This window comes from Cajanus cajan, chromosome 8, assembly GCF_000230855.2.
Source record: "Cajanus cajan strain Asha chromosome 8, NIPB_CcT2T_4, whole genome shotgun sequence".
Taxonomy (NCBI): domain Eukaryota; kingdom Viridiplantae; phylum Streptophyta; class Magnoliopsida; order Fabales; family Fabaceae; genus Cajanus; species Cajanus cajan.
The window spans coordinates 1,938,973-1,952,141 of NC_138524.1; the positions used below are offsets into that span (position 1 = coordinate 1,938,973).

At 29.8% G+C, this 13,169-nt stretch overlaps 1 protein-coding gene across 1 annotated transcript; it reads left to right on the top strand.

Moving 5' to 3' along the window:
- Window positions 1-4,321: 4,321 nt before the first annotated feature.
- Window positions 4,322-8,598, top strand: SIR (sulfite reductase). Its single transcript, XM_020358966.3, has 8 exons — window positions 4,322-4,572; window positions 4,713-5,492; window positions 5,590-5,886; window positions 6,426-6,623; window positions 7,263-7,397; window positions 7,497-7,613; window positions 7,702-7,860; window positions 7,997-8,598. The coding sequence occupies exons 1-8, from the start codon at window positions 4,399-4,401 to the stop codon at window positions 8,201-8,203; spliced, it is 2,067 nt and encodes a 688-aa protein (XP_020214555.1). The 5' UTR covers window positions 4,322-4,398; the 3' UTR covers window positions 8,204-8,598.
- The last annotated feature ends 4,571 nt before the right edge of the window (window positions 8,599-13,169 follow it).

The window sequence follows — 13,169 nt, forward strand, 5'->3', positions numbered from 1 at the left end:
TTTTTTAAAGTAAAATTTTAGTATTTTTAAGCTTTCAAAACCGTTGTGATGAATAGTGAAGTATTTTTTAGTTGAGTGTTAATGCTAGGGGAAATTTAATGTTTAGTGTAAATGTTAGTGAGAATTCATATATACTGAGGGATTGCATCTTGGCGTATAAATAAAAAACTTTTTATAAACAAATAAGCACAATTGACAACATAATAATAAGTTAATTGTTTTTTCATCGTAGAAGTTCCCTCTTTTTCTTGAACAAAAGAACTAAATGTGACTTTGCCGATGTACAAAATTAGGAACGAATTACATTTATAATGACTAAATTAAAATTGTTTAAGGAAATTAACGAACTACATATGATGTATGATGATAAGACCAAATTAATAGTAATTGTAAGTATAAGAACCAAATTATTTAACCAAATTAAGAATTAATGCTACATAGTTATTATATGTTTTAATTTTAATTTAATTATGGTCAACAAACAGAAAGAATTAAATATTAATTACATAACACTTAATATTTATTATATAATTAAATATTGATTATATGACACTTATAAACATTTAAAAAAAAACACCAACACTTATTACTCTAAACAACAACACTAATGTTTTATTTGGAGAAAGGAGAAAGATAGAAGAAAATGAGAGAGGATAAATGAGAATTGATTTAATAAAAAAATAGTTGAGAAATATAGTGAAATAGAATAGAATCTATGATTGTTTGATAGAGTACAATTATATGTGAAATAAAGTGAAATTGATATTTATAAATACTATTTAACCTTTTTTTTATAATGTACTTTGAATTATTATTTTTTAAATTATTATAATTTTACATGTTTTATAAATTACACAAGAATCCCTTCGGTGGTGGGAGTATTAAAAATAGTGTGAAACTCATTTTTAATTTTTCATAATTTTTCTAAATATCATTTCATCAAATACAATTTTTTTTTCAAATTCACTTTATTCCATTTCCCTTCTTATTAAATCATCTCCACGCTAACAATATTATTTATAATTATGCATTTGAGTTTATTGAGTAAATAAAAGAAAATTAAGTGACACTTTAACATATATTATATTTTTTATCTATAGTGTTAGTAGTTGTATTTTAAATTTGAATTTCATATAAAAAAATGTTGGATTTCCACATTTTATCACAATACATATAAGGTAAAAATGGTATTTCAGTAACAAAGTTTAACTCCTTATGGGCCTTATCACTTGCAAAGTTTATCAGTAATAAGAAGTTAAACATATTAAAGGAAGGGGAAAAAAAAGTCTCGTGTGAATTTTATTTTATTTTGTCCGTCATGTACATAATTGAGATGATATTTCAATGTAAATCCTTTTAATTTTATTGTAAAACAATTTTTAATTGCAAAAGGTTGTGATTTTAATATATAAAAATAGTAAATATTGTTTTCTTATGAAACAGAAATGTGAAGTTACCTATTTTCAGGGAAAAAAATATTACTAGAACCCTGTGTGACAAAAGAAAAGTCATCTATCTGTATACTTTTTCAAACACCTTAATGAAATATTTTAACGAAACTTTAGGGAACTTATTTATAACGAACATTTTATGGTTTTTATAAATATTTTAAAATATATTTTAATAGATTTTATCATGAAATTCATGACATATTTTTTTACATAATAAAAAATATTAAAAAAAACTATTTAATTAACTTATTTTTAAAAATACAACATTAATCTCACAAAACATAATTTGGGGAAGATCATATTTTCATTTTTAGTCTGCATCTTTCGTATTTATTATTACTATTAATGATAATTTAATTAGGAGTATAACTCGTAATCTAATTCAGCTTCTTTAAGAATAAAGTGAGACTTTATATCTAAATTGGTATCGAAACCCGTTGTGTGAATAGGAAAATTAATGCTTTTGATTTGGACTTTGCAGTCAAAGCCAAAATTGTATTAGGACTTAGTGGGACTCTTGTATTTGAGCACTAATTATTTGACAAATGTTTATAAGCTTTTTGCTTGTAAAGTATTCTATAATATTAGTGGGACATCATTAAAGGCCACAAATGCATTAAGACTTTAATTCACCATTACTATATATTTTGTCCACTACCCTAATTATGTATATAATACTTCCCTAAATCCTAATCTCCTATAGATTCACAACTTGGATTTGATTAGCGCAACTTTATTTTAATAGGTATTTTATTTAAATTTAAACATTATTTAAGTGATCAAATTCAATAATATTCTAGTGAAGAATTATTTATTATTTTTATTAAGTTTTTTTTTATTCGTTAATGATAAGTTGAGACTTAGATTCCGTCCAGGTTCACGCGTGCGTGACACCTGCAACACAAAACCCTTTTCGATTCTTCATGTTTGTCAAATTATTTATATATATATTTACTTTTATTGAAAGATATTTACGCTTCACGCGCTTTATCAATGTCTAGCAGCGCGTGCTTTGCTATTTGTGTTTGAAGATTTTTGTATAACACTGAAGTATCTATCGTTTTAATAATATACCGTATTTGTCATTATAGTTTTTTTTTCTTTCCTTTTTTAGTGATATTATCACTGGTTGGATGAATTTTTGCATATAAGAGAAATTAAACACAGGATTTTTTTTTTGTTGAATTAGATTGTCTTTACATTATGTTTAACTACTATATTAATTCATCGATTTTTTTAAGATTATTTAATTGATCATTTTTAATAGAGTTTATCTTTTATAACATTTTTTTCTTCACATTAATACCTTTTAAAAAAAATTAATTTCAATACTACACAAACTAATAATTTTAGTTTAAATGAAAAATCAAAATATTAGTTTTAATATACATATTTTCATTGATATTTTTAAAATAAAAATAAATTAACATCGTTTTAATAATAAACTCATTATTTTTATGTCAAGGGGTGATGTAAATATATTTATTATTATTAATTAAAAAATATTAAATTAGAGATAAAATTCATAAATTCTACTCTCTTGTTCCAAATGTTTAATTCTTTTAGTTATTTTTTTAAAACAATCGTCCTTTTAGAAGTCCAAATTTCAATTAATATTTTTTTAATTATATCTATTTAAAATGTAGTTTTCATTAATTATTTACAAAAATCAAGTAATGAAGTTAATATAATTATTCCGGCCAAAGGGTGGACTAGGGTTTCCTCTTAAGTCAAGCCTCAAAGCCAGAGCATTCAAAGTGTAATATGCCGTCTTAACCTTAGGGTTTTAGGTTTTATAGTTCCTAGTTCGTGGGCCTCCTGGGCCCCGAGAATGTGGGGATTTCATTAACTGTTCTTACTCAGAGGATATTTGGTGATTAAAGGTGGGGTCTTGCCCTTGCCGTTGGACGGCTCGTATATGGAGAGGTCAAATTGGCCCGACCGAGTAATGTAAAGAAGACCGGTCGAGTATTGGCTGAGCATGTTCTCATAGGAGAGTGGAGTCGGACCAGTCGGGCATTGGCCAAGTGTGTTCTTATAGAAGAGTGGCATCGGTCTACGACCGACCAGGCTTATCCGGGGAACCTACTCGGATTTTAGTCGAGTGAACCCCTAACGAGGAGAGGTAAGCCCGGATCATAGGCGATCTTCCGCTAACAAGAAGTACAGTCGGAATCCGACCAGGATGGTACAATAATAAAATATTATTGTCCTTCTTCCGTTATAAGCTTCATCCTAGTTTTTATTTAGAAAAAATCAATAAATAGATTAAAAATAATAAATTTTAAAATTAAACTTATCATTAACCTTGTTGATTAGAAATGATGTAACATAACAAATTATTAAAGAACATTATTATTAATGTATCAAAAAAATATGTAAGTAACCTCTATGACTGATTCAGTGGTGAACGAGTTAAGAGTAAAATACACATAATCTTATGTTTGAATTATGGTATCATCATTATAATTTTGATGGATAAATAAGTAATTAACATAATAATAAAAAACTAACATCACATTTATTTTAATACTTACTTTATTTTCTTATATTATGAAATAAAAGAAGTACTCCCTCCATGTATAATAAGTATCATGTTAGAAGAAAAAATAAGTTATAAAATTTTATGATAGTTTTTTAATATTATATTATTTACCTTTTTTTCATCTATTATATTATATTATTTATAAAGTAATTGTTGTATTACATTGTTTATAGTAAAAATAATTATAATAAAGTTAATTTTGTAAAATTATTATTAGAGAATGCGCGTGGGACATTGATAGGATAGAGATTAGAGAATATATCTTTGAAAGCATTCTCGTGGGCGGCACGTGACAAGAGAAACAAAACCCACTTTGTCTTTCAGCTTCGCTTCACACTGCTTCACAATCACAACTCACAACCCACAACCACTGCCACCCAATCGCACTCTCTGTTTCACCTCATGACGACGCCGTTTCGACCACCCACCACCTCAGCGCCGCCCAAGCTTCAGATCCCCACCTTCCACGGCTTGAGCTCTGCATCCGCCTCTTCCTCTTCCATCTCTCGCAATGCCCTCACGCTTCCGCCATCCACTCGCTCTCTCTCCCTCTCCCTCATACGCGCCGTTTCCACGGTTTCATCACTTTCTTCATTTCAATTCTATTTTTCATTTCCTGCTTTCTCATTTTTCTCCGATTATTATTTTTTTCAACACTCTACTTTAATTTTGGAATCCCTATATGATAACTTACTGTGCTTCCGGTTCCATTGTAGCCTGCGAAGGCTGAAACTGCCACTGAGAAGCGCAGCAAAGTCGAAATATTCAAAGAGCAAAGCAATTTCATAAGGTATCCTCTGAATGAGGACATGTTGACGGATGCGCCTAACATAAGTGAAGCTGCCACTCAGTTGATTAAGTTTCACGGTAGCTACCAGCAGTACAATAGAGAAGATCGTGGTTCCAGAAACTACTCCTTCATGATACGGACCAAGAACCCTTGTGGCAAGGTTTCAAACCAGCTTTACCTCACCATGGATGACCTTGCTGACCAGTTTGGGATTGGGACGCTTCGCTTGACCACCAGACAGACGTTTCAGCTCCATGGTGTTCTCAAGAAGGACCTTAAGACTGTCATGGCTACTATTATTAGAAACATGGGCTCAACTCTTGGTGCTTGTGGTGACCTCAACAGGAATGTGCTTGCTCCTGCTGCTCCCCTTGTGAGGAAAGATTACCTCTTTGCTCAACAGACTGCGGAGAACATTGCGGCGCTGCTCACTCCGCAGTCTGGTTTCTACTACGATATTTGGGTAGATGGGGAGAAGTTTTTGACATCAGAACCACCTGAAGTGGTTCGCGCACGAAATGACAATTCTCATGGGACAAACTTCCCGGATTCCCCCGAGCCCATCTATGGAACTCAGTTCTTGCCAAGGAAATTCAAGATTGCTGTCACTGTGCCAACTGATAACTCGGTGGATATTCTCACAAATGATATTGGTGTTGTTGTTGTTACTGATGATGATGGGGAGCCTAAAGGGTTCAACATATATGTAAGATGGATTTACATAACAGTTGATGAGTTTTTCTTCTTTTTTTCTTTTTTTGTCTGTCATTGTTCTAACCAGGACCTTTCGATTATTTTTGCAGGTTGGTGGTGGGATGGGAAGAACTCATAGGTTGGAAACCACTTTTCCTCGCTTGGCTGAACCCTTAGGTTATGTACCAAAGGAGGATATTCTATATGCAGTGAAAGCAATTGTTGTTACACAACGAGAAAATGGGAGAAGAGATGACCGCAAGTATAGTAGATTGAAATATTTGATCAGCTCTTGGGGAATTGAAAAGTTTAGAAGTGTGGTTGAGCAATATTATGGCAAGAAATTTGAACCTTTCCGTGAGTTGCCAGAATGGGAATTCAAAAGTTATCTTGGGTGGCATGAGCAGGTTGGTTCTCTAGATGAATGAATAATATCAATGTCTTTATGCTTGCTTTTATAGTCCATAATATTGTTTATTCATTGATGCACAGCTGCACACCATTCACATTGATGTATATTTTGCATGATGAAAGTTGGTGGATTACATTTTTGATGTCTATTTATGGATTTAATTGCTGACATGGTGACAGTGTGTCTTTATACATTCTGTGTTATATGTAATGTGTACAGTTGTTTCAGTTCTGTTGTACCTTGAAAGTTGTGCTAAGCATAACATAGAAACCTATTAAATATCTGGCGGATTAGGTGATTGAAGATTATCTAGTTAGTTCTGGTATTTTTGTAGATTTTACTTGCCTTGTTTAGCTGTAGATATGTATATAAATTCTTTCTATGTGACTGTGTGAGAGAGCTGCAGCCATATCTCCTTTATATGTGGTTAAGCAATCTGTAATTGGATCATTCTTTGGTGTTATTGTCTTTTTTCTAAATTATAGTTCACACCCATATGCTATATGGGCTCATTTGTTGGATTTCATCTTCCAGGGTGATGGCAAATTGTTTTATGGGCTTCATGTTGATAATGGTCGTATTGGTGGAAATATGAAAAAGACATTGAGGGAGGTCATTGAGAAGTATAATTTGAATGTAAGAATCACACCTAATCAGAATATTATCTTGACTGATGTTCGTGCTGCATGGAAGCGTCCCATTACTACCACTCTTGCTCAGGCTGGTCTGCTGGTGAGATGTTTACTAATTATATGCAATTGTTGATTACAGCTTGATGTTTACTGATTGTACTTTGTTTTGTGTTAATAATGTTTATTGATAAAGTATTTAATTAACTTGTCTCTCAACACTTGACATTGTTCAGCAACCTTATATTGTGAGTTTCATTTAAAAATCATAATTTACCAATTTAGTAATTTCGTTGTGTTGCATTTAGAAACACACTAAATATTCATACAAGCCCAACATTTTAGACGATATCCTTACCACAAAGATAATAATTGTTATGTAGGTGTGTGTAGATCTTATTAGCTGCTGCTCTTGTGATGGATCTATTTTTTCATAAGCAACACTTAGGAAAGTTCTTAAACTTTTCTTTCCAATTCACCTCTGATTGATGCTTGACATGTATGAATGATGAATTGGTGATTGAAATTTCCCTTATTGTATCTGTTGGAACATTGGTTAGTTTCTTCCATGCTACTCTTGCTTGACATCATACTCAAATGTTAGTTTGGTCCTTGCTTTTCCCTCTCTATTATTTACTATTTTTAATCTCACCTCTTTCTTTCTTTATTTATTTATTTTAGATTTTCAGTGTATAGAAATTTTCATTAGTAAACCTTCAATGATCTGTTTTGCTGTGAACAGCAACCTAGATTTGTAGATCCCCTCAACATAACTGCTATGGCATGCCCTGCTTTCCCATTATGTCCACTGGCAATTACTGAAGCTGAACGGGGGATACCTAACATTCTTAAGCGGATTCGTGCTGTTTTTGATAAGGTATTGCATTATATATATATATATATATATATATATGGAAGTATTTGTTTGATGGATATCACTAATCAGGATACATAAAATTATCTATCTGCAATTCAGGTTGGTCTGAAGTATAATGAGTCGGTAGTTGTAAGGATAACTGGCTGCCCTAATGGTTGTGCTAGACCATACATGGCAGAACTTGGACTAGTTGGTGATGGCCCAAATAGCTATCAGGTTTGTTAATCAGTGGCTCAACCCACTTACAGTTGTTAGGAAAGCTCAAAAGACTATCATGTTCACTTTTCCCCCCCTTCTGATGCAGCTTTGGCTTGGAGGAAACAAGAAACAAACATCATTAGCTCGAACTTTCATGGACAAGGTGAAGCTTCATGACCTTGAAAAAGTTTTGGAGCCTTTGTTTTATTATTGGAAGCAACGGCGTCAATCTAAAGAATCATTTGGCGACTTCACAAATAGAATGGTGAATTTTGACTGTATACTTTCTATTTGCTTTCGAACCATATTTACTAACACTTGTTTTAATCTTTAAGATGATTATTATGGTCGTTAAAGAGATTGGTATGTTTGGCTAAAATGACTCCATTTTCTGTTTCTAGGGATTTGAGAAGCTTAAAGAACTTGTTGAGAAATGGGAGGGTCCAGTGGTAGCACCAGCACGCCACAACCTCAAACTTTTTGCTGACAAGGAGACATACGAAGCAATGGATGAATTAGCAAAGCTTCAAAACAAGAGTGCTCATCAGTTGGCCATGGAAGTTATCCGCAGCTATGTTGCTTCCAACCAAAATGGAAAAGGTGAATGATTTCAGTTACTTAGCCAAGGAAGATGTATGTGATGTTGCTTTGTGGTTGACAGCAATGGTGGATAGGCAACTGAAACTCTCTGTTGTTACTGTGTGGTAACTGTGGGGATAGACTAAACTAATATTTGGGCTATTTATAAATGTTTATCTGAAACGGCTTTCAGCTAGAATCTTTTGGTTCATCATTTTGATCGAGTTTCTGAACACAAAATAAGCCTTTCTATCATTTCTGCACCAAATTTTGGGTGTTAGACAGCTTGGTTTTTCTTCACAATAATCTTGTTAGGTTAGATCTTTTTTCGATTTTGTGCTTGCTCCAATAAAGTTCATCAATCAGGATTTGTAAATTGCAATCATGTGGTTAGTGTTTAATTACAGAATTCGGTGTGGAACCATATGTATGTGTCACCTGTTCAGCTATTATTATGATTATAGCGAAGTTATTCTAGATAGAATATTTTGCATGAAAAAAAAGTTTTAAGACTACATATAATTTTTCATTTTTTCCCTCTTATATTTTCTTGCTGTAACTAACTTTTTTTCTTCCGACTCCAAACTAATTGTAGGCTTTTTATTTCATGATTCTTTTTTTTTAGTACGTAAGGGATTGGAGTAGAGGGGAATTAGTAACGTTGGTTCCATTGCGCTTACAAAAGCCCGCACTGTTAAATTTGTTTGTCTTTGGGAATCATGTAGGCTTTCGATGAGAATGTAGAAGTGATGTGATTGGGAACGTTGAGCAATTTGAGATGAGAGTTGCTATGGTACCGTGATGGGAATAATATATAGTGGCGTGTTTTTAAAGCTGTTGTATTAAATATTTGAAAATTTATTAAATGTTTGATGGTACTGAAAGAAGAATTTGTTGTTGGGCCCCTGGAAAATGTTTATGTCGAATCAACATTGATTAGTACTCCCTCCGTTTTTTTTTCATAGTCGTTTAAGGTTTTGCACGGGATTTAAGAAAATAATTAATATTTTAGTTTTCAAAAATATTTATTACTTACTTTCCTATTTTACTCTTTTTTTTGTTGTATTTTTTTAGACTGTTGAATTACTCCATTAAATAGTTGTCTCTTTTTTTTGTTTTTTTTTTATAGTTTTTATTGGGAACATATTGCTCTTATAAATGCATATTAACTTTATATGAGTAGTTAGAGAAAAATTAGATAGACATTAAAAATAAATACACACATTATTTAGGAAACATGTATTAATTATTAAGGGTAAAAATGGAAGAAAAAAATTAATAACTCATTGATTTTAGTAATATGACAATGAAAAAAAAATAACAAACTCTGACAAAACGACTATAAAAAAAAACGGAGAGAGTACCATTTTAGTTGATGTTTTTGAATTCCGACTTTTTTGGAATATAAAATAGATTGTGTCGGAAAGAGAATATTTATTTTGTATGTACTCATGATTCTTAATAGAGATTAGTCACTAGGGTATTTTGTATTAATACCATCCACAGAAAAAAAAGAAAAAAAAGTTTATGCCAATCCAAATGTCGCCCATACTTGGTTTTGAAGCCATTAGAATACCCAAGTGAAAGTATTTTTTTTTTTCAACTTATCATGTTCCTCGTGAGCCATTGTTTATGAATTTAGATCTTCCGATTTTCATCTCCTTTCTTGTCCATTTATTTCATTTTCTAAACTTTTAACAAAATAAATAAAATAAAGATAATACATATTTTAGGGATAATAACACTTATGTTCTCAAAAGTTTAGTAATGAAAAAAGTTAAAAGAAAAATAAATGTAGAGGGTCTTTGCTCGAGTTAATAGGCATGCAAAAGTATAATAATAAGATTAATTTCTTATTTTTGAAGAAAATAGAATTATACATAAATTTCTTGTTCGTGCAGGTCTATCCCCTACTCCAAGATGATTTTGTGGTATGGGTTCGGCCAGTGGCTTCAAAAATTGAAAAAGCACACTTTTTTACACTTACTTTATATCTTTACTTTTGTTTCTTTCTTTCATCGTATTTAGTACCTTTTTCTAATATGGACCAAACCCATTAGTGGGGCTGAGGTGGATCTCTTGGCCCGACATGGGAGCATAAGGCCCAGATAATCTAATTACAAGAATAATATATGAGAATTGGATGGATTGATTGGACTGTGTCATCAAATCCCATAACTTGTTCTCCTTGTTCTTATTCTGCTGAATATTGTTCTCTTATAGGAACCCCACCATCTCCTGCGACTCCACTACCACACCATTTTCTCATCCTTACTTCATTTCAAATCACCTCTTATATTCTATTCACAAATCACCCCCATGAGTGTTACAAAGGAATCCTTTTTAGATTTTAGCCTTATATATAATTTGGGTTTCTATAAATATTTTAGGCTTTTTTATTTCACTTGATTCTTTATTTTAAATATCTTATTTTTATTTGTTCATATACTCCTTCCTATTACTTATTTTTAATCTATAAGTATTTATGTGTATCTTAAAAGGAGAACCCAAATAAAAATAAAAAAAATTATATATAAGAAGTTGCTCTATATACCAACAATATAAACATTCAATCAAAAATTGTCATGTACATTAAATTTATTTACTTTTACAAAATTATTTAAAAATTATTTAATATTATGGAGACAATTCAAAACAATTTTACTATATGGATGGATAGTCATCAATTTTTTTTACATATATTTAGAAATTATATTAAATTTTAAAAATAAACTAATTAAAAGTTATAATAATTAATTATCAGAATAATTTAAGACATATTTTTTACTAATAAATTGTGACATAGTTATTAGATAGTCTTATTTCTTAGACATATGATAAGGATTTCATCTATAATCAATATATATGACGTATTTAAAATTATTTATATTATTTTTTAAAATAATAAAAAATATATATATATATATAAAGATCATCACAACAAAAATGGGACTAAAATCTTAATATGTTGATTACTCTAACTCCTTTTTCCTTTCCTTTCCCTTCCCAAATTACTACACTAGTTCTAATGATTCTAACTTTTTATATTATAAAACTGTTGTTTAAATTAATAATTAAAGAATTTAATGATTAATTTTGACTTTACATAAAATTATGTATTGTGTTAAACTAAAATTTTCATTTAAAAAAATCAGTATTTTAAGCTTGATTATGTAGAGAGAGAAGATAACCGTACAAAACAAGAAAGTGCTTTTGGTGGTATTGAAAAACATTTTATAATCATATTGCTTTGCATAAAATATATTTGACTTGTCTCGGATACTTCCATCCGCAACATGTCAGGCAACAAGGCAAATTTGCAGTGAGTGACACTAAAATTCTTTATTTTCAAAAGCTGCGATAAATAATTAATTAAATTTTGAAATGTATTGCAAATTCAAATCTCTTAAACAATTAGGCATCTTACAACTTGTTCCTAAGATAAAGACAAATTTATAATAGTACAATTTGTAACGGTAAAATTATGAATCTCTTCAAGATAGAATTAATAAATTAATAAAATGTAGAATCCTCTTTCTTCCCATTTTCCACCCAAAAAGAAAATTCTTGTGTATTATAAAAACAAAGAAGCATTGCAAAGCACCACCATATAAATTAAATAAATGTAAACTCGTTAAAAAAATATAAATTATAAAAACTCGGTTTATGCGCATTATCGTCCAGTGCTGCAAGCATCTTACAAACCTTATTTTTAATTAATATATTATTTATAACTATTAATAAAGAAATGTGTTTTTAAATAATCGCTTTCGTCTCTATTTTTTCTTTTAATTTTTTTTTCATTGGATTATGTAGTAACTTCTTAGAATTAAAAGATAAAATAGAGAGAAAAAAAAAAAAATATATATATATATATATATATATATATATATATAAAATGTAACTGTCTATGTAATTATTAGATATAAAAAATGTCTTGTCTCGTTTAATTATTATAAAATATTTATTAAATTTATTAATAATTAATCTTCGTAAAATAATATAAAACTTTTTTTGCACTATTTTTAAAAAATGTTTTGGTAAAATGTTTTCTAACAATTTTTTACCAGCTTGATTATATAGTTTAAATATTTGATTTTATGTTAATTATTTAAACTCGTCGCTAGGAATCCAATCTTAAAATTTTTGACTTCTTAATTATTCAAACACTTTAGCACTAAACCAATCCTAGAGGAGTTTGGTGATAATAAACCAATCTTTGATTTGAAAAACATGTTTTCTATGTTTACTTTTATTTTCAGTTTTAATTACATAAATATTGTCCTTTTCAAATTAGTAAAAATAATTTTTTTTATTATTTTATCATTTTTCTATTTTTATAATTTTCTATATGTACTTTTGAAGGGAAAAAAGTAAAGGAAAAACAACAAACACATGAAGAAAAAAATTCTAAAGTAACTATTGCTTAACTTTTTTTACAACTTATTTACAACCGATACTTAATGTCTATAAAGTTATTGATTTATATGAGTATTAGTATAAAAACTCATCAAGTTATTGTACCTAATGGTCCAATAATTAGCAATGAAGGAATTATAAATGCAATTATCTAAAATTCACACATATATATATAGGAGGGTTCAAACGACACCGGTGTAACTTTTACTAAGTGTTACACCGCTTAATAACTTTATATTAAATGTAAATTTTGAAAATCCAACCGTTGGATTGAAATTTCATATCTATTAGATCATATATGTCAAATTTTATATTAATCTAAGATGATTTGATACTTCATTCTCATAAAACAAAATTAACGTAATATATACATTTCAAAATATACTAAAATATGAACACTTTGATTACCTTCAAGTTGTTGTTTAATTTTAACAAAATTTGACATATATGATCTAAGAGATATGAACTTTCAATCCAACGGTTAGATTTTCAAAATTCACATTTAATATAAAGTTATTGAGCGGTGTAACACTTAGTTAAAATTACATCGGTGTCGTTTGAACCCTCCTCATATAT